We start from the raw sequence: 23663 nt of genomic DNA on the forward strand, positions 1-23663 counted from the left end.
CTCCCAAAGTCTTAACTAAAAAAACAAAAAAAAAGTAGTTTTTCAGTCAGTTTCAAGCTATATTCTTCTCTGCTGGTTCATTCAAGTACATCAGACATGCAGCTTTGCGTCACACGACTTCTGTCTGCGACACACACAAAAAAAGTTCTTATTCAGATTAAGTGCTGTAAGAAGAAAAGTCCCAAAGATCCGGACTTAAGGCACAATAAGTCCTCCTGGGTGTGATCCCTGATCCAACTCTTCCCTTGATTGCAGTAGGAAAATGACTTGAATGACTGAAAAAGAAGTGTTACCAACATTTCTGTTTTTTTCTCTAAGATTAATGAAAATGCAAAGACTCAGAATTAGAGCTTTGTGGCTGTTAGTTATACACAGTATATTTAAAATATAGGCCTATTATTACATTATACAATATATTAATATTTATATGCAGTGTATAGAATTAACAGCTATAATTTATATGTATTTCCGGCATCCAACAACAGGGGCAAACAGGGCCATGTTAAACAGACAAATCTTGCTATAAAGAGCCCATATGGTTAAAACCTAGAGGAAGTTTTCATATACAGTATAACAGTTCAAGTGAAGTTTTGTGATCCATGACTAGTCACCTGATATCCTACGCATTGACTGGTGGCAGAACTAATGGACTAGTTGCTGTACTGAAACAATATTACTTCGTAAGTGCTACACTATGAATTTTTCCACTTCCTGACTTCCCTCATTACTAATTATCATGGAGCAGTAAAGTAACTTGGCAAAATTTACAAGAATTAATTCTGTATCAATGCTTCAAGGCCTTATCATTTAATGTTATTGTTTTAGAGATGCTTCTAGGCATCTCTGTCCACTGTGATTAGCTGTGAGGTGATTCCCAGCACCTTCAGTGCCAGATGTCACATTTGTACAGTACTATATTTGACCTGCTAAGAGTTTTAACTTCCATTAAGACAAGACAGAGATTACTGTGTGTTTGGTGTCCTGCATTAAAATAGACTAGAGTCAAGTCCAGCACAGACTAACCGGATTTGCTTCAAGAGTTGTTAAAACTATTGCTTCTGTCCCTGAAAGACCCATAATTTCTTAATCTTGTTGTTGTCTTTGTTGTTGATTAAAGAAGGACCATGTAAGACTTCTATTTCTGCATGTGCATTTTAATATACATTAGTAAATATATAGGAGACATTAAATAAGCAGAGTTGGGGATAGTTACTTTTAAAAGTAATGTTACAATATTGCATTACTCCTTAAAAAAGTAATTGCATTAGTTTTGACGGAAAGTAATGCTTTATGTTACTTGTGCACTACTTTTTCTCACCTGGGCTGGGCTTTCTTGTTTGTTTGTTTTTAATAACAAGAACAGTTGTTCTGTTTTTGGCAAATGTTAAGGCCCTTTCACACCAAAAGTGAAATGAATAAGCCTCAGGCTGAAGGGAATGCACATTCATGCCGGTACAGTAGAGGGCGCACCTTTAAATGAAACCTTGTTTCCGCCATGAAATAAAAAATAAAAAGGTAATTGCGACTTTGTATCTCACAAGTCTGACAAGTCTGATGCAATTATAAAGTCAGAATTGCATGATAAAAAGTCAGAATTACGAGATGCAAAGTCGCAATTGTGAGTTTATATCTCGCAATTCTGAGAAAAAGTCTGAATTGCAACTTTATATCTCGCATTTCTGACTTTATATCACAAAATGAGTAAAATATAAACAAAAATATCTGAATAAACAGACAGACGTAATGAATTAAGAACTTGCCAACATTGGTGACACCTGATGATAACAAGCAGAATCATTTAAGGAAAGAGAAACACAAGAATTAACAGAGGTTTAGATATTGGTGTTAATTTTATTGAAAATGAAAATTAACACCAAAGTGTTTCTTTTATGTCAGTTTGAGGTTTTTGTGATGGTGTTTGCTAATTTTATACATTTTAAATGGTTGACTTTTAAAGCAGAACTAAGTAACTTTTTTTACCTTTATAAATAGTTTTCTAAGTCCTTACGATGGTTAATTGACTTGAAGTAGTGTGTTTGAGACGAGCACTAACCCCCTCTGGCACGTCTACGCAAAAAAACAGCACTTGCAAGTTGAGCTGCGCCGACCCGACACAATCTCGCCTCATGTTCACGTTCACTCAAGAGTGACAAAATGCTTTACGGTAATTCAATAACAAAGTATATATTATGACTTTACAAGACAATTTCAAAAATTACCCACCTCCTCTTTCTTGTACTGTATTTGCAAAACTAATGCGCTGGTGAGCGTTGTAGTCGTTGTAGTCCAGAGCTGCGCTTGGAGTATTTACGACAGTGTGATTCACTGAAGGAACCTGTAGGGGGAGCTTCGCAAATCTTACTGAGCTCCGCTTTAAGGAATTAATTTGACTCATTCTAACTCAATTCTTATATGTTTAATTTAATCAACAAAATTGCTTGTAATCTGTTGCCACAGTTTTATTGAGTAGATAGTGTATTACTTTTTACAGTGATATTTTAGGTTTGCGTAATATTCTGTGTTTGCATTTCACTGTTTTATTCATTTTGAGGATTTTAATATTTTATTGTAAATTTAAAAGTAATGCATTACTTTACTAGTTACTGTACTCTAATTAATCTGATCCCCCAACACTGTTAATAAGTCTTACTTATTAAACAGAAGTTAATGGATGTCATATAGAGTTTGGCGTGTTGTAGCAGCATTGCAGTACAGTATGCCTTGTGTTTTTCAGCTTCAGTCGCCACTGTTTCTAGCTGAGTCTGTGATGTATGATGCATTTACCAGCTAATCATGACTGCACAGAGACGCAGGCCGCGTTAAGACAGATCCATCAGACCCCTTACCACACACACACACGCAAATGCACCTCATCATTTATGTGCTCATGATAATTAGAGGGACAAAAAAAAGTGAGAGAATGGCAATTAACTCCTGGATGCCATTGTTAAGCATCAGACTGGAGAGGTCAGTGCTATAATATAGTGGCGGGTCATAAATCTTATTCACTTTCTTTGAGTACTATCTGCTCTTTTATGATGAGGAGCAGCCATAATACATCTGGCTGAATTAATCTGTATATCAATTGCTGTTTTTAGTGTGAGTGAGTGGCGTGATGTGTCCCAAACTTGGAATTTGTGAGGTGCATTTCACCCATTCAAGTGCACACTTACAGTAGTGTGTATTGAACACACACACACACACACACTGTGAATACACACCTGGAGCACTTTTTTTTAATGTGTATATAAATGAAAACAGCAATATGCAGATGCACATATGAAATCTAAAAATACTCAAGAGCTTTTGGAGGACAAAAATCTGAAATATTTTTAATATGAGCTATTATAAGCCTCAAAAACTTACAGTTATAGCAGTTTGTGACAACTTACCTATAGGTGAAATACATAAAGTGAGACCAAAACAGTAATAAACCACATGCTGTTATGAAAATTAGTCTTCTATCAAGGTGAATGTTAATTTAAAAACTAATATGAAATTAAAAATAAAAAGCGCATTTGTAATTATTATTAAGTAAATTATTAATCTGAAACTAAAATACGTAATCTCCACCGCTTGACATCAGAGCAAAAGCATCCCCAAACAGAGGAATGCGCGTTGCCGAGGGAAAGTTTCGCATCAGCTTCTCTCGTGAGCGCGCTCGCATGGGGAAACCGCACTGGATCTCCTTCCCTAGATTTACACATGAGCCTCACTGTCTTGATGACTTTCTGCTCGCTTCTCGTCTCCCTAAACTTCTGCTTGTAGCACTGACCCGAAAGTGTCGTTCATCATAATATCAGCAGCGCCAGTAGTGAGAGCGCGCGAGTTCATTTACCTCAGCTCTAAGAGAAAGGTTCGCGCGCAAGAATAAGCATTTAAATCTCTGTTTTGTTCTCTGTGCCACCAATGCAGGGATAAAAAGCGAGGATCGATGTCAAAGAGCACGAGCAGGAGGTCGTGGGGTGTGTGACAGCTGGGCGGAGAGACTGAAACTCCGGAGGCAGCACGCGCGCTGGGGCGGGCAGATGTGCGGCTGAATTGGCTCTCGGTGCTGTTTTTGTAACCGAGGGGGAGAGAGACCGAGAGGAGGGGGGAGTTCTAAAGGCTGCCCCAGCCGCCGGTTCCTTTGCAGCGTAAGAAATTTTGGGGGAAGGATGCAGCGGGACCGGAGAATTCCTCTGATGCACGCGCACTGCTTCCTCTTGTGTGTGATGAGCGCGTGCTGGACGGCGCTGGAGGTGCGGGGGTCCCAACCGGAGATCCCCTTATCAGTGTGAGTAGAAGCATGCACAATATAGAGAACAACAGGCCATACTAATTGCATTTAACCTATGTGCATGTAGAAACAAAGAGGTTAAAACTATCCTGTGTGAGGGCTTTTATGGGTCTAGAAATTTCTAGAGTAAAAATATAAAATGCTTTTATAATAAATGCACATTGTAATGCATGTAAAATATAGAGAAGCCTTGGTAAGTGTATTAAATCCACATGCAAATGGTGGTATTTCAATAGAGTCTGAATATGAAAGGCTTTTATAATTTATGAATATTTTAAATGTATATTTATTACATTTAATCTATAATCATAAGTGCACTCAGAGAGAGATTAAAACTATGCTTTGTGATGTTATTATAAGGGTCTAGTTATCTCTAGAGTCCAAATAAAATATGCACTTTTTTAAAAATAACAAATATATAGACAAGAAGCCCCAATAATTGCTGTTGTATATACAGTACATGCAAAAATGTTTGTAAAGTGTGCAAAAATGTGCTTCATGTGATAATCAGCTGATTAAGCCACAAATATAATTTACAGAAATATGATATTATCAACCTCATTACATTACATTAAACCAACGGAAGTCATTTCTAACTGTCAGATCAGGTAGAAATACTGTAACTCCTTAAGATAGAGTAGAATTAAAATACAGTATGCGAAGCTTTTATGGCATAAAAACTTTTTGGACACAAAAAATGAGAAACAATGTGAATTTAACAAACCCAAATGCTCCTGTATGGCCATATAGAATACATTATAATGATTACAAACAGTTTATGCATTAGCTTTTGTTTAGTGTTTTACTTTTAATCTATCATTATAATATTGCTAATATTGTAATTGTGGCATAATGTGTTGTAATTTGAGTGATTACATTGGTTCTTTCTCCAACAGGGTGAAACTCTGGGCTTCAGCGTTTGGTGGTGAAATAAAATCAATAGCTTCAAAATACTCAGGATCTCAGCTCTTACAGAAGGTATTTCCCCTTTTCTCTCTCTCACACACACTTGAATTGACACACACACACACACACCTCTTCTCGGCTCATATGAATACAGATGGCTTTGCCTTACAACATCCAGGTGTATAATCTGAGATGTATGTGTGTGTGTGTGTGTGAGGAGGAGTTTTTGGATAAGGCTCATTACACTCAGTTTCTTTCCCCCCGATCTGTCCTTCGGATCTAAACACCTGTGTAGGACTAGCTGGACAAATAGAATTACTGAATAAATGTGTGTCTCTTTATAAATGACAAAGGAGCATCTGATGATGCACTGCACACTATAACCACACGGTGGCAGCTGATATTAGGAACTGTGCTTTTTGGTCACAGGGTTCTAATATTTTAGGCATTTGGAGACAAATGTGCATTTTTTAAATTATTAAATAAATCATAATGTTCTTCCAAAAAATATAAAGTAGTAAAAATAAGAGAAAAATTAGACAAAAGCAGACATTTGATGCCCATTTTCATATTTTTTAAATAATTTATCCATTTCCTCATTCATATTGTGTACATTATGTAGTCTTTTTGGTGTGACGTTATATTTACATATTAACAATTGAATATTGATAACACAATCAAAGCACAGATACACATTACATTATTAATATTTTATATTAAACTTCATATCTGTGTGACAGTGCTGATATTTTGCAGATTAAGGTCTCCACCTGGTTTCTTTGTTCCAGTATATGGTGTTATAGCTAATACTGCTGTTTGAATGCACTATACGGTGGCGTTATATACTACAGAACACACTTCATTTCCTCTCGGTTTCTATTGAAGGAAAAACAGTGATGGATGTTTTGAGATAACCCCGTCTCTCTGTCTCTGAAGTATTAATAAGTCTCTCAGTGTTGGTGTGAGATAAGAGCCCAGCTCTCACCATCAGTGCACATATTATCGTCGTAATTACCTCCTCACAGAATGTGTGTACGTGACTCTTTAACTGAACTCGCCCGGGTCTGTTTGTAAAACAGTGGAAATGAATGAAACTGAGGCTTTGAGAATGATGGGAGTACTCATGTATGTTAGTGAGGTATATAGGTGCTCTTTGTCAGTGTATGTTTGTGAAGGATACACGTGTCCACAAACACTGATTGTTTAAGTAAAACTGAGATTCGGGGTCTATCTTTAGCTATTGGGCCCTTACTTACTTACAGAAAAATCTATAGTGTAGTCAGAGCCATTACCGGTGTTGTATTTATCCAGTGATCCGAGACCAATGCGGCTGATTTACCTTGCATAATTGTTAACAGAATAATTCACCCAAAAATAAAAATTCTGTCTTTGTTTACTCACCTTCATGTTGTTCCAAAACATTTGCTTTTTTTCTGTTCAGTTCATAGTAATTATGTCTGCCAAAATCCAAAAAGGACAGCATAAACTAGTCTACATGATCTCTGAGTCTTTTAAAGTCATACTGTAGCTTAGTGTGAGAAATAGACTGAAATGTTAAGGGATACTCCAAAAATTAAAATAATTTTACCCTCCTAAATTTTATAATGTTCTTTCTTCTCAGGAATGTAAAAATATTTTTTGAAAAGTGTCTTAGGTTGTGTCCCAAATGACACACTATACACTATATGCACGTATACTTAACTGTGTAGTGTATGAATTTTATAAGGTTATTTTGTCATCCAGCATCGGAGTCTAATAGCAACATAAGGAAAGCTGCGACATTTGAGGGCATGAAGTGTCCAATTTTTTATTTATTTTTTTCAGTTAATAAAGTGCATCATCTGGGTATTTTAAGTACATTTCTTTTTTTGTAAACCCACTACTCACACTATTTATACTAAAAATCAACATAGAATAGTGCAAAAGTATGTAAACTGGGATGCACCTTTACTGTATTTTGTTTCTAGAATGGAAGTCAATGGATTCAAGTGTTGTTCAAAATATCTTTTTGTGTGTGTGTGTGTGTTTTGTAGAAGAAATAAAGTCATACTGGTTTAGAACAGCCTGAGGTTGAATAAATGATGACAAGTTATTCATGTTTGGGTTATTATTTACTGAAAAATCTCATTTCCCATTGTGCATATTCAAACTATCACACTATATTCATTACAAAAAAAACACAAAAACCAATGAAACTTCATGACAATGATGCCAAATATGGCATTGTGCATCAACACGGCCTGAATGCGAATGCAAATTTCAGCGCTTCAGTGGAGTGGAAGATTATCAGATATCGACTTAAATTTTCATTTGTTCCTTGCTATAAAAATGTTATGATTCAGAAGGCTGAAACATAGTGCATTGGTTGCATTGCCAACTTTTGTGGTGCTTTTTGTCCATATTTATCGGCCGATTTTTGATCAATTTAAAACCATCGGGATACCAATCATTTATAAATTAACTGCGTGAAAGCGCTCAGTTGTTGTATAAGGTCTGTTGCATAATCCAACGCATTTCTCTGGGTAAAAATAATTAAACGCTTGCCAAAACAAAATGAAATGTGTACAAAATATAGTTTGTCAGCATATATAGTTTGATTGTCATGTCTTCTTATTTGTATTTTGTTTTTATATCTTATAATGTTTGCCTGTTGAATGTTAAATGAATCCATTCCATGTTCAATGAAAATAATTAGATTTAAAGCATGATCAAAACAGTAATCTATTTTAATTAGGGATGCACCAAAATGAATACTTTGGCCGATACCGATAATTCTTTATATTTGAAAGCCAATAACAGATATATTGGCCGACAAATCTAAATCCAGATTTTTATATAATTTTTGAGAGCCTGATTACAAAAAACAAAAGTCTCACCATTAAAAGCCATGTCCCAAGCACACCATTACAATGTTCTCATTATAATTTGGTGTAGCCTATATGACAGACTTAACTATATTTTCCTTTTTGAAGGCTCCAATCATATTTCAAGCAATTCAAAACCATCAAGGAAATAATCCATTAATTATTGGCTTTAATGTATCAGCCAAATTTGCTTATTTGACCGATAACGATAACAGTTCTAATAAATATGCAAGTGACAAATATCGGTATTGTTATCGGCCAATAGTTGTTTGTTAAAATTGGTTTTGTATCGGCCAAAAACGAATTATATTGGTGCATCCCTACTATGAACTGTATTAAAAAGCGATGAGGGATATTGTTTATAATGTATCCTTCAGTTTTCAATGGAAAAAAATGCATTTAAAAATACACCATATGGGTTTGGAATGACATAAGTGTGAGTAAAAAATGACACATCGCTTTAAGGTGAGAGTTAAGATGTAAATCTGTTCCTAATTCAGCCAAAAGCATCAATAATGAACACGTTTCATCATCCCACCCAGAATTATCTTACGCACACACACATTCACACATTGTAAAATGTCCTAGCCAGTTGTGTTCTCTCTTCATTGCCGTTTCTGCGTATGTTTGCACTTTTTCCCATCATCCTGCTCAGTGGGCGTGACCGATGGGTGGGGCTCAGGGCCAATAAACTGTCTGTCTGAAGAGCTGGAAGCAGAAAGGGAGGGATGAGGCAGCAGGCCGGTTCATTAAGGAGGATCGTTAAGAGTGATCATTAAGCTTGTTATGCAAAATTACCTGATTTTTACACAAAGGGGGGGAAAACAGCCATACAAATGTCACCCTTTGTTGCTTTCAATCGCTGAAATTTCCAACTCACCGCAACAAAATAACAGATTGTACAAATACATTACCATTAAGCATCTTTACAGTGAATAATTTTGCAGCATCTTGAGAATATGATGGCAGAAACTTGTTTTGTCCAGGAGCATCTGGTAGACTCTCCCCGGGACTATTTCGCTACTGTGTTTTGAATCAGTGGGGTGATCATCACTATTGACGAACGCTGCATTAATGGCTTTGATTATGGCTTTTTTTGGTGCCGGGGAGGGTGCCGGGACGGGGGGTGAGGGGTGGGGAGGCAGGACAGGCGTGAAATGAACTGTTCCGCCTCAATAACTCTCCATGGTCTCTCTCTTAAAGGGGTAATTTGCCGCGTGGTGCTGCGATCTGTGTGTGTGGAGGGGGTGTTGGTGTTAGAAACATGTTGGGGGTCTGAGATGTGCCAGAGTGTGTGTTTCCATGCTATCTGATGTCCTGTTGTCTTGTAAAAAAAAAAAAAAATGCAAGATTGTTTTGCTTACAGAAATCTTATTTTTAATCACAACACATTTTGTAAGTTACAAGGATTGTGGAACTAGTGATATATGTGTGTGTGGTTCAGGTATAACCTACATTATAGAGACAAAATGTCTCCACAAAGATGGCAAAATCCTAAATCTTTGACCTTGTGGGGACATTTTTTGGTTTTTAGCTTTTAAATCACACTAAGTGAAAATGTGAAAAAATGCAGAAAGTTTTCTGTGATGGATAGGTTTAGGGTTTGGAGATAGAATATACAGTTTGTACAGTATAAAATCATTATGTCTATGGAATGTCCTCATAAAACATGGAAAACCAGTACGCGTGTGTATGTGTGTTTTCATGGTTTTTATATTTAAAAACTAGGACAGCATGTATGCATACTGTTTACATGTGATGTATGTCCTGTTTTTGGTTTCACGTTCTGTTTTGGTTTTTGGATTCAGTGGTATTTTTTATGTGATTTATTTTAATTTCAAAGGACTGTGTAGAACATGTTGTGGGATTTTAGATGTGCCAGAGTGTCTTGAAATAAGAAGTGTGAGACACATTTTTTCACAAAATGCATGTCCAAGTTTCAGTTAACACTAACTCTAATTTTCAAACTGGAAACTTATTATCTTCTTTTTTAAAGTCTTTTTTAATGTTAAGATTTTAATGTGTGTGTGTTTATAGCGTTTATGTCCTTTTGTCCTTAAAAAAAGTGACATATGGATACTTTTTCTCTTACTGGAAGCTTTTTTTTTTTTATCAGAAAGGCCTTTTTTAATTTAAAAAGTACTGTGTAGAACATGGCTGTATTTAAATGTGGGATTGTGGGATTTTAGATGTGCCAGAGGTTGTTTTAAAATGAATTTATGTCCTGTTGTCTTAAAAAAACACAAGATGTGTATATGTATTTTGCCTCCTGGAAATGTTAAATGATTAGTTCACTTCAGAATTCAAATTTCCTGATAATTTACTCACCCCCTTGTCTGTGCACTATGTCTGTCTTTCTTCAGGTGAAAAGAAATTAAGGTTTTTGAGGAAAACATTCCAGGATTTTTCTTCATATAATGGACTTCAACAGGGTAAGGGTCCAAATTACAGTTTAAATGCAGCTTTAAAGGGCTCTACATGATCCCAGACGAGGAATGAGGTTCTTATATAGCGAAACGATCAGTCATTTTCTAAAAAAAAATAAAAATGTATATACTTTTTAACCACAAATGCTCGCATTTCACTAGCTCTGCAATGCACATTACGTAATCGCGTTGGAAAGGTCAGGCGGAAGTATCGCGGTGGGCCAAAAACTCCATCTCATTTTCTCCTCCAACTTCAAAATCGTCTGACGTCGTTATTTTACCTTTTTTTTTGTGAAGGGCATTTGACTTAGTCTTTGCATGTTCGCTTTGTAAACCATAGATCAATACTTTCGCCTACATCACGCGTGACCTTTCCAACATGATTACGTAATGCGTGGCAGATTTTTTTTTATAGAAAATGACTGATTGTTTCACTAGACAAGACTCTTATCCCTCATCTGGGATCATGTATAGCCCTTTGAAGCTGCATTTAAACTGCAATTTGGACCTTCAACCCGTTGAACCCCAGTGAAGTCCACTATATGGAGAAAAATCCAGGAATGTTTTCCTCAAAAACCTTAATTTCTATTCGACTGAAGAAAGAAAGACATAAACATCTTGGATGACATGGGGGTGAGTAAATTATCAGGACATTTTAATTTTGAAGTGAACTAATCCTTCAAGTTTTAAGTGTGGCAGTGCGGCACATGTTTTGGAATTTGAGTTTTTTTTTTTCATGAAATTTATGTCTATGTTTCATTTAACATGAACTTATTTTAATCAGAAAGGCTTTTTTTTGTATAGTGGAGTGGTGTAAGCCTGCAGGCGTCAATGCCTGAGTGTGTTTGAATAGTCTAATATCACGATGCCCATTGAGTGCTGTTGCTTCAGGTGTCGCTTGTACTGCAGACTCAGCGTTGTCTGAAGTGTAGTTCATTATCCAGACTCGCCCAGGCTTGACAACTTATTATCTTTCTCCCGAATTCTGACTCCATTTCAATTACCCTCCAACAATGCGTGGCCCTTTCGACAAGCCACGCCCATCCTCCCCAAAGCAGCCCACCCACAACACTCTTCCTCCACCAATAACAGACACTGCAGCAGCAGCTCCACCAATTACGGGGACAAGATTGAGCTCGTTATCTGGAGAGGATATGTCTTATCAGCCAATCAGAAAGGCCGCTGTCAGAGAGAGGCGCACGACGGCACGCTTATCTGAAGACTTGTGGCACTAACTCGAATGGGAACGACAGCTGTATTAACGAAGAGACAATGCAAAGCGTAGGTCATGAAGACTTGTAAAGGCCTCTTCTTACCATCCCCTGTCTCTCCATCACTGTCTCTCATCATTTTTTTTTATTTGTCTCTTCCACTGCGACACATATCTGCCTCCCTCAGATTGAATACGGAAATGTCCCTATTTACTAATCACATGCTGACAAATGAACTTGTCACAAAAATATATGCACACACACACACACACACACACACACACACACAAAGTTTGGTTTCCATGTTTTATGAGGACATTTCATAAACATAATGATTTTTATACTGTAAAAACTGTAAATTCTATAATTCTAAAACTTTTCTGCATTTTAAATTAAAAAAAAAAACATAATTATGTATGATTTATATGCTGTTTTTCTCATTGGGACCAAAAAACAAACAAACAAAAAGTCCCGACAAGGTCAAAAACTACTGGTATTCTCATCTTTATGGGGTCCCCATAATGTAAGGAAAACCAGGCCCACACACACACACACACACACACACACACACACACACACACACACACACACACACACACACACACACACACACACACACATAAAGTTTGGTTTCCATGTTTTATGAGGATATTTCATAGACATAATGATTTTTATACTGTACAAACTGTAAATTCTATAATTCTAAAACTTTTCTGCATTTTAAATTTTTTAAAAAACATAATTCTGTATGATTTTAAAGCTGTTTTTCTCATTGGGACCAAAAAACAAAAAAGTCCCCACAAGGTCAAAAACTACTGGTATTCCCATCTTAATGGGGTCCCCATAATGTAGGGAAAACCAGGACCACACACACACACACACACACACACACACACACACACACACACACACACACACACACACACACACACACACACACACACACACACACACACACACACACACACAGCAAGGAAATAAATAAAGTAATCCACTACATTTAAGTGTGAATGCAGTTAAATAAAAATGATTTTATCTCTGTTTACTATGTGTACTTTTTGTTTTTAGCCTGTTTTCAATGTGTGTTTTTTTTAAGAGTTTGCATTTATTTTTATTTTTTTATTAATAAATTGCTGTAACATACTATCACTATATTGCCAGACAAGCTGCATTCAGAATTTACATTTTTAGGCATTATTTAATTTTATGTAGGCTATGGATTGAATGACAGAAAACAACATGTGTATTTTGTATTGTTTAAAGATTTTTTTTTTAAGTCATCCAGGCTTGACCACACTGACACAAAAAGTAGTAAATGTCTGTCGTGCGTATATTCATTGCGTAACATGACCCATTTGTTTCTCTTTAGAAATACAAGGAATATGAGAAATCTGTGCGAATAGAGGAGATTGACGGCGCAAAAGTGGTGAAAACTTTGGCGCAGAATATGGAGGAAATATTTCGGAAAAAAGCTGAGGCCACACGAGTAAGTAACAATTAAGAGGAAGAGAATTTCAAAAATCTTCTGCATGCGTATTCCATTTTGTTTTATTTTTTTTTTAATGAACAGCCTTTAACAACATATAGTTTCTGTGTGTGTGTGTGTGTGTGTGTGTGTTAATATAGTTTGGAATTATTATTATCTATTGCCATTTGTAAAATTATTTTACGATTTTTGCACGAATTCTTATTGTTTCAGCATTTTCCATCAGTCATTTATTGTCTTGCAGCCGCAACAGCTTTATTTATTGCTAACGTATAAAAAGCATCTCGGTTGAAGCTTCTCCCTTCTATATAGCAGAACATATAGATTTTCCCGTTACAACCGGCTCGTGCCGTTATTCTTCAGAGGCACACACACGGTCCAGGCTTTAATTGCCTGTGTGTGTGGAGGAGATAGGCTTATCTAACTCCTGCAGATACACACTGTCATTTATGATGCAATGGAGTCGGTTTGCCATGAAAGGTAAAACCCATAAATACACCTCATGCATTTGTAGCTTCTGTTGCATACCGATTTTAAAATGGATGCGATGTGCGTACAGTATATACGAAAGAAATGTACACATTTGACGGAATTGAAAGGAGTTTATACCATTTTTACAACAGAAATCCAAGTGTATTGCAGCACGTTTTATTTTATTGGAATATAATTCTACAAATACAAATAAAAACATATAGGCCTACATATATTTTTAATGATTTTATGCTGATATATCTCGCTTATATATCTTAAATTATAATTATTTAAATTATATATATTAATTATTTAATTTAAACAATGGTTTTTGTTATATAGCCTACTTGAGATATGTTAAATCTATAATAAAATGACAAATTATGTCCTCCTTTCTACTCAGGTGAACGCGCCTTCTGTTCACGAGCATGTGAGAGGAAATCCGCGCGCTGACTAACTTATACTGAAATATTATTTAAAAGTTACAATTTCTGTTGGGGCGGTTATAAGAATTAACTAGGTAAATCAGAACAAAAAAATGTCTTTCAGGGTCGTCGAAAATGAATTTGTAGGCCTAAATTTTGGGGTTTCATCTTTTGAGGTTCAGCAGCAAAGAGTTAATTACGCGTCAAATAGACTTTTTAAACAAAAAATATATGAAATTGTTTTTTAGGATAGGCCTATCTGTGATGTTAATCTCTAATGATGTGTCATGTTTGTTAACTCGATAATAATCGCAATTGAAGGCTGATAATCGTCGTGTGTATATGCTTACCTTCTCAGGTAAACGCGCTATTCTGTTCGCTAGCGCCGCCTATTTGGCGACAGGTGAAAATACGCGCTATAACTACCTCTTTTCCCCCCTCTCTATCTCGTGATTTAGCTTTTGTGGTTAATGAGACGTTTAAAAACACGATTGAAATGTACTTGCGTGTAAAAGAATATGTACGCCCCCTCCAGCCTTATGTTTTGGCATAATTCGCACCCTGTTTGTATCTAAAAACATATTTAGAACACAATTTATTTTATGAAAATATTATTAGGCTATAAAGACATTCAAATATGTTACTTTTTTTCTTTTTCTTTTTTTCTTTTTTCCCCCAGAAACATAGCCTCATTATAATATTATTAGTATATTTTACAGAGCAGATTGGCTTAGGTAGCTTGTATTTATAAAATTGGCACAAAGCCTCACTTTTGTTTTTTTGGTTATGTTGCTATAATTTCCTCGAAATGCGACAAGTATTAATTATTTTTCCTAAAGCGCTTTGTGGACTGGAAGCAATTACACCGGCATGTAACTAAAAATGCACGCCAGCACTTTTCAATGACGACAAAACATAAAGTGTCCTTTACACAAACACACACACTTGTGTTTGCCGCAAGGGAACAAGCCGCCACGTGAAATACAACCTGTATGCAAGCAGCAGGTAAACTAAACATTATATTACTGTTTAGTTTAGCTTTAAATAGGTCACCTTATACAATTACTTGCATAAATAAATCATTATGACTTTTTTAACTTTCATTAATCTGTCTTTATGACAGGGCTAGTTTTCACGGTTTACTCCTGTGAATGTTTCTCAGGGTCAGTTTGTTATTGAAAGTCACCCCCCTTGCCACATGTGAATCAAAGGCATTCTGAAAGTACATTATCTTATGATCTGATAAGCGTTATAAAATGTAATATATTTGTTAATGATGTTATAAAATGTCTTTTACATGTAGCTAGAGGCTGTTATGATCACAAATGTCTTGCCCATCATGTTGCCCATCAAGAACAAATCAGTGTATTTTGCCATCAGTCATCTCTTCTATGTTTGTTCTGCTCTCTGTGTCGTGTCACTCATGTGTAGAGGCTCGTAGAAGCGGCGGAGGAGGCTCATCTTCAGCATGAGGAGAACCCTGACCTACAGGTGAGAGTTTGTACACTTGTTTGTTTTTGTAGTATCATATGAGAAGATTTCAGAACCATGGACAGTTCTTAAAGACAACCCAATCACTCTTATGCCACTTTGTAGTGTCAGAAATGTCCAAACACAAAAATTACATGCATACAAATTTTTTATTATTTTCATGGATATTTCATAAAGTGTGGTATGAAATTCTATTGTGTTCTTTAGAATTGAATCTTAAGGGATATTTTAATGGTAAGCCCCTGCACTCCTTGCCATAATCTTGTAGCCCTGCTTTATGCAAATATCCTGTACATGACCTCCAGCTTAGTTCTTGAAGTGAATTATATATATATATATATATATATTTATGTGCCGGAAAGCCCTCCCCTCGCTCCGGCCTCCACACTCCGACTAAGATAAATGACTCCATGTTGGCTGCGCTATTCAGGGACAAATGGAAAATTCACTGAAGCAAAATACGTTTAAAATAATGCTATCCCCCCTCAGTAATGAATTCATGCACTCCCTCTCTTGTATGTAAAAATACATTTCTAATGATTCATAAACTGTTTTTATATTAATTCACACAACTAATTATAGTGAAAGAGTCAGTTTTTTATAGTCCCAATATTTCTGTATGTTGTTTTTGTAACAAAAAACTTTTGACTGAATGGAAGGTTTGTTTTAGAGATACACACTCTTTATTCTAACCCATTAATTCATTTTATGCACTCATTCATTCACTAATTTTAATTTGTAGCCCTATATATATACACACACACACACATATATATGGTTTAATGACGTGACGGGTCATTTTTTTTGTCCAAAGACCTTAATAAAAAATGTTTTAAAAAGAAATGCCATCCAAAGTATGTAAGGTAGTACAACTAGATCTCTTTCATTGAAGTTTTAATTATATTTTGCAACATATAAAGGTATTTTAAAGATTTTGAAGTGTCAAAAGGTCATTCGGTTTAACCATCCAAAGGCCAATACAGTCATTTAATTTGTGATTAAAATATCTTAAAATGTAATAAATGTATATGTTTTTTATTGTGGCATGATTTTATAACATCATATATCATCAAAGTACAAAATGCTATTAAAATTTTGTGTAGAAGTTGTTGCTTTGTTATGAGAAAGAATGTCCGGAAAAATTAATTTCATTGATGTCATTTGGAGTAACCGATATAAAAGGACCATTGACAGGATGTGACATCATTCAGACACCTGCAAAGGTCCACATGGTTGTGAAGCAAAGTAACTAACTCTCTTTTAACTATTTGAAAAATTAATGTTTTCACTTGCTCATATGCATGTCCTGAAACATCAGGTCATTCGGTACAACCGCTATAAAATATGAAAAATGTTGTAATAATTGAAAAACTTGTACTAAATATAAAATGCTTGATTGTCCTTTTGCTAGCTAGATATCAGCCTGTTAGTATTGTTTGAAAATATTGTCATTCAGTATAACCAAAAGTGTCATTCGGTAAAACCAAGATTTTGTGGCAAATTTTGTCCATCTTGTAAAAAAATGACAAAAGCAGTGTTAATTGATTATAAAAATCACATAATCTCATTGTTAACACTTAATAAAACTTCACAATTAATTATATCTCAATTATGTTTTTGACCCATATTATATATATATATATATATATATATATATATATATATATATATATATATATATATATATATATATATATATATATATATATATATAGTTTTTTGTTAAAAAAATCAATTGGTAATTGTAAGTATGATTTATTAAAAATAAATCATACTTTGGGTTATATTGATGTCAAACAAAGACATCAGGACATGAAAAATGTAATGGAGATTTATTACCGGAATTAATATAAAAATAAAAAGATTAATGCAATTAATTAAAAATAAAAATTCACCTAAATAAAATAAAAAAGGCCTAAAAAAATAGCTGAATTATCTTAGTGCCTCAGTGTGAGTATATAAAAACTCTGGCCGATAGTGAATGTTTATAACGGTCTGGAGGAAACAGTTCTGACCGTGACTCTTTGAATGAGGAGTTCTGACTCACTGGGACCCACTGGGACCGGGATTCGGTCGGGTGTGGAGCTCCTGCTCCTGCTGTTTGTTGATAACCCTCAAAAGCTTGTCGCAGTGCTGTCAGAAATGCTGAGTGTGGAGCGTTTCTCCTCTGCCTCGCTACGCTCCTCTCGACTCCGCTCCCCCTCCACCCCCCAGGGGTGTATCACCGGAGCGCCCAGCCGTGGTATGAGCTGTCATTGCTGTAGCGATGCCCCCCCTCCCCAACAGTAGCTGTTGCATACACACACACACACACACACACACACACACACGCCGCTTAATAGTAAACACAAAGGTGTTACCAAGTACACTCACCTAACAGATAGATAGCCTCTTTTCACAGAATGACCTCTGGTCCAGTAAAGTGAGAGGTAGTTTAATCACGCATGGCCTCTGGACACAAACTAAATGTTCTTTGCCTGTTATCCTTTATAGTTCAACTGGGACACGCGTGAAATGTTGTACCTATGGAGTGTGTGTGCATGCAGTCTGTAAATTACATTTTTAGTGTTTTAGTCTAAACATTTATGCATACCTGGCTGTTTTCCTGTAGGATAGAAAAATCACTAATGTTTAATGCCTCAGTTTTTGTTTTCTCCCAGACAGCATTGAGATTAAACAGAGAATTTTTCTGAACATTCTCTATTTTTTTTGTCTGAGTAAAAGACCCTAGTAACCTCACATGTAATTTCACATTCCTAGATTTTCAGATGTCAATAGTGTCTCAAACTGTGCTCAGATTTGCAAAGTCAAAAATTTCGATATGAACTTTTTTGGAAAAACATCTGAGCCAAAGTTGTTACTTAAATGAAACATAACTGAGTTCTTAGTTAAGTCTCTGATAAATCTTATAGGTTGTTTAAAAAAAAAAAACTTTGACACTATAATTTAAAAGAAGTGTCTTATGCTCTCCATTTATTTGATCTAAAATGCAGTAAAAACAGCAATATTGAAAAATACTATTAAAATGTTATTGTTTTGTGTTTTAATGTATTTTAAAATGTAATTTATTCCTGTGATGGCAAAGCTGAATTTTACTCCAGTTTCAGTGTCACATGATCCTTCAGAAATCATCCTAATATGCTGATTTGGTGCTCATAAAACATTTATTATTATTATCAATGTTGTAAAACGGTTAATATTTTTTGCAGAAAAACAGTGATGCTTTTTTCAGGATTAATATGATGAATAGATAGTTAAAGAGAACAGCATTTATTTTGCTGTTTTGTAACATTATAAATGTCTTTCCTGTCATATTTTTATCAGTTTATTGTGTCCCTGATGAATGAAAGTATTAATTTCTTTAAAAAAAAGTCTTACTGACTGCAAACTTTTGTACGTTAAGTTGCTGTAACACCATAGAATGAATATCAGCAATATTGTAGTATTATCAACTAAAATAAAATTGTTACTTTTTTATTCACATTTTCTTTTTTCAAGCTTGACATCTCTATATAGACTTGTTTGGTTCGTTTTTCTTCCTGCAGTATGAGTATTTCAACGCAGTGCTGATAAACGAGGTGGATGAAGATGGGAACAGCGTGGAGCTGGGAGGAGAGTTCCTTCTGGAACCCAACGATCATTTTAATAACCTATCCGTCAACCTCAGCCTCAGCGTGGTGCAGGTGCCAACCAACATGTACAATAAAGGTAATGCATCCTGTTTTTACCTGGGCATACAGGATCTGGGGTGTGATTCAACCAACATGACACATTGATTGGTTGATGGCAGTACAAGAACACGCACAGTTCCAAAACTGTTTACTATCCTGAGCAGCAGAATGGGAAAAATGTTAGCCCATTTCAAGCTTTTAAGAGTTATTAAGGCTTGGTAAGACATCTGCTATAATATAATGAAATATTGTTGATTTATATTGTATGTTGTATGCAAAAAAAAGTGTTTTGTCTGCATAAGTGGCAAAACAATGCTTTGTGCAACAAAATGCTGCAGTTCAACAATCTACCAGCAGGAGCAAACCTCTTAAAAGTACACTATGCAACTTTTTGTTCAAAATTAACAAAAATTTAAATAATGAGTCAATACAACATCAATCCTTCTTCCAAAATGTGTTTTGTATTACCCTGATTCTGACTGGGCAGAATGGGTTTCGTTTGAAATCATGTCTCATCATATTCGTAAATAGAGAAAAGTTGCTTAGGCTACTTTGACGTGTGTATTGTGTGGGAGTGGCAGAGGTTAATTGTCACAACAAGCAAGAAATGTTGACATGGAGCAGCTAAATCTAAAAATCACCTGTAAAAAAAACAAAAAAAAACAGAACAGAGGAGAGTCTGCTGGCAACAACAGAACAAGACAGAGTTCGTAATATAACATGAATCAACATTGGCTTGCCTTTTCGGCTATGGTGAGAACTGAGGGATTTGAAATGTTGTAAAAGCAGCATGGAGATGGTGTTTTTATTAGTAAGGTATTTTATTAAACACATAAATTGCCATATGTAGCTCTCTCATTGTAAAGCTTTATCTGTTGTGAAAGGACATTTCACTATACTGAAAAAAACAATAAGTAGAATTTACTCAATTTTTATTTTGTAAGTTGCGAATATTTTTTAAAGGTGCCCTAGAACTTTTTTTTAAAAGATGTAATATAAGTCTAAGGTGTCCCCTGAATGTGTCTGTGACGTTTCAGCTCAAAATACCCCATAGATTTTTTTTTTTATTCATTTTTTTAACTGCCTATTTTGGGGCATAATTAGAAATGAGCCGATTCAGGGTGTGTGGCCCTTTAAATCTGGTGCTCCATGCTCCAAGAGCTCACGCTTGCCTTAAACAACATAAAAAAATTTCAAACAGCTAATATAACCATCAAAATGGATCTTTACAAAGTGTTCGTCATGCAGCATGTCTAATCGCGTAAGTACAGTGTTTATTTTGATGTTTACATTGATTCTGAATGAGTTTGATTGTGCTCCGTGGCTAACGGCTAATGCTACACTGTTGGAGAGATTTATAAAGAATGAAGTTGTGTTTATGAATTATACAGACTGCAAGTGTTTAAAAATTAAAATATCGACGGCTCTCTTGTCTCCGTGAATACAGTAAGAAACGATGGTAACTTTAACCACATTTAACAGTACATTAGCAACATGCTAACGAAACATTTAGAAAGACAATTCACAAATATCACTAAAAATATCATGTTATCATGGATCATGTCAGTTATTATTGCTCCATCTGCCATTTTTTGCTATTGTCCTTGCATGCTTACCTAGTCTGATGATTCAGCTGTGCACAGATCCAGATGTTAATACTGGCTGCCCTTGTGTAATGCCTCTATAATGGGCTGGCATATGCAAATATTGGGGGCGTACATATTAATGATCCCGACTGTTATGTAACAGTCGGTGTTATGTTGAGATTCGCCTGTTCTTCTGAGGTCTTTTCCTTATATAAGAAGTAGGAAACAATGGAGTTTGAGACTCACTGTATGTCTTTTCCATGTACTGAACTCTTGTTATTCAACTATGCCGAGGTAAATTCAATTTTTTAATCTAGGGCACCTTTAAGTAAATTTCACACACATGGAAATTAAGTAAATCTACTTAACTAAGCTGAGTAAAATGAACAAAGTGAACAAGCACATATAACTTGGCCTGTTAAATAATACTGAGTAATTTTTACTTAAAAATCTGATGTAATTTATATAATTAAGTAAAACCAAAATACATTTTACTTGTTTTATTAAATGTTACACTTATTATGTGACAAAATAATACTGCGACAACATGCAGGTAAGAGTCTTTCATTAAGAAGGAATAACAGTCCAAGAAATAACAAGCATTTACAGAAACCTTTAATGCATAAGATCACTTTAAAGGTTTAAGCAGCTTGAGCAACAATAAACATAAACTTCTATGCATTGATCAGACAGATTCTTAATCTCAGTATCAAAACATTTTGAAAAACTTTCTAATTTAAGAAAAAGGCAACCCAATCCAACAACAGGTTCACATAAATTACTTTTATCAACAATCATTTCATTATCTTCAGGTGCTCATATCAAAATGCTCAAATCAATATAAAAATCAACTGTACCCCTGTGTGGACTTAAAGAGTTAGTTCACCCAAAAATGAAAATTCTGTCATTTATTACTCACCCACATGTCGTTCCACACCCATAAGACCTTAGTTCATCTTCAGAACACAAATTAAGATTTTTTTGATGAAATCTGATAGCTGTCTGACTCCTCAATAGGCAGCAACTTAACAAACAATTTCAAAGTCCAGAAAGGTACTAAAGACATAGTTAAAACAGTCGACGTGACTGCAGTGGTTCAACCTTAATTTAATGAAGTGATGAGAATACTTTTTGTTCGTAAAATCAAAACGAAAATAACGACTTTATTCAATAATATCATCTGTTCGGTGTCATTCTGCTACGCTCTTTACGTCCAGCTCTTCCAGGTTCAACATCAGAACACGTGCTGCTCACGTGGTCAGCTTCGGCCAATACTGAGCCGCCGTTCAGACGTAGAACCTGGAAGTGCTGGACGTAAAGAGCGTAGCAGAATGAAAACAGTAATATTGTTTTAAAATGTAAAAAACTGTTTTCTATTTGAATACATTTTAAAATGTAATTTATTGCTGTGATTCAAAGCTGAATTTTCAGCATCATTACTCCAGTGTTCAGTGTCACATGATCCTTCAGAAATCATTCTAAAATGCAGATTTGGTGCTCAGTTGTTATGAATTATGATTGGTATTCAATAATGATTTTTATTATGATCAATTATTAGTCCTTTATGCATATTAACAAAGATTCATTAACAGATAAAAAGCTTTGAATGTGCCGCTAATAAACAGCTCCTGGGTGTCCTGATGTTGCGGAGTGAAAGATAGAGAGAGGGAAGTTAGTATGTCATAGAACAGTGATAATAGCCAACCACCTCAGGTCATTCTGAAGTTACTGATCCGAGAACGAACTCCTCAGTGTCACTGCAGCACTACGGGTCAATAATTACCTGGGGACAGCGCAATGAACAAAGCCAAGGGCTCAATGCCCCAGCGAAGAGCGCGCTGAGAACAGAGTAATCACTCTTAAAGTAGCTGTTCGCTTTGTGATCTGTGGATGCTGCAGTGGGCGCTCACGCGCGGTGGATGCGTCTCTTTGTGTGCGGCCGTAATGGCCTTTCAATGGCGTCGCTTTGTGTGCTTGAGGACAAAGGCAAGAGGTTTTTTATGGAGTCAGGTTGGACTCGGAGCAGAAGGAGGGGTGGAACTGGGATGAGGTGATTTAACTGCTCCACTTTGGGCTTGTACGACGAACGAAATTAGGGTTAAAGGTCAAATTAGGACTGTGTTTCTGCTATGATTGCAAATGATGCTTCAGATAAATTCTCTCTCATTCTCTCTCTTCATCCTTTCAGACCCTGACATTGTTAATGGAGTTTATTGGTCAGAAGCCTTGAACAAAGTTTTCGTGGATAACTTCAGAAGGGACCCCACCCTTATTTGGCAGTACTTTGGAAGCGCTAAAGGTTTTTTCCGACAATACCCAGGTGCGTAATGTTGCATTATGTCTGCGAAAAAGTGATGAAGATCAAACTGGCTGATTCCACTAATGTTTTAATTTTACAGACCATCAGAGAGGACATAGAGAAAATTCCTTCCATTAATCAAAGCCTGTGGCGGACTAAATCACATCTTACATCTTATAGCATTATGCCAAATTTACATAAATTAGCTATTTGTGCTAAACAGATGTGGTTAAGGAGTTGAGCCACAGAGATAAACCATCTTTTGATTTCTAAGTAAAGAGTCTGCAAACTATAAAACGATAAATGTGAAACGTGATTTTAATATGAACAGTTCTGAGACACTAGGATGTGTGTGAGGGGAAAAACACCATATACAGTATCAACAATATCCATATACATATACAATATCAAATTCTTTTATGTCAACCTGTGAATTAAATTCTTTACACTATGTGTGTTTTCAGGTGTGAAATGGCATCCTGATGAACATGGTGTCATTGCCTTTGACTGCAGGAACAGAAAATGGTATGAACGACTTTTTTCTGCTT

At 35.6% G+C, this 23663-nt stretch overlaps 1 protein-coding gene across 1 annotated transcript in view; it reads left to right on the forward strand.

The window, feature by feature from the left end:
- Positions 1-4157: 4157 nt before the first annotated feature.
- The window catches only part of cacna2d3 (calcium channel, voltage dependent, alpha2/delta subunit 3), a 52195-nt gene continuing 32689 nt past the window's right edge, over positions 4158-23663 (forward strand). Inside the window, exons 1-7 of the mRNA XM_067387157.1 lie at positions 4158-4276; positions 5176-5257; positions 13056-13172; positions 15500-15559; positions 19105-19267; positions 23005-23136; positions 23580-23640. Coding sequence (XP_067243258.1) covers positions 4158-4276; positions 5176-5257; positions 13056-13172; positions 15500-15559; positions 19105-19267; positions 23005-23136; positions 23580-23640 — 734 coding nt within the window. The remainder of the gene's footprint in view (positions 4277-5175; positions 5258-13055; positions 13173-15499; positions 15560-19104; positions 19268-23004; positions 23137-23579; positions 23641-23663) is intronic.

The sequence above is a fragment of the Chanodichthys erythropterus genome, chromosome 6 (genome assembly GCF_024489055.1).
Source record: "Chanodichthys erythropterus isolate Z2021 chromosome 6, ASM2448905v1, whole genome shotgun sequence".
Classification (NCBI taxonomy): Eukaryota; Metazoa; Chordata; class Actinopteri; order Cypriniformes; family Xenocyprididae; genus Chanodichthys; species Chanodichthys erythropterus.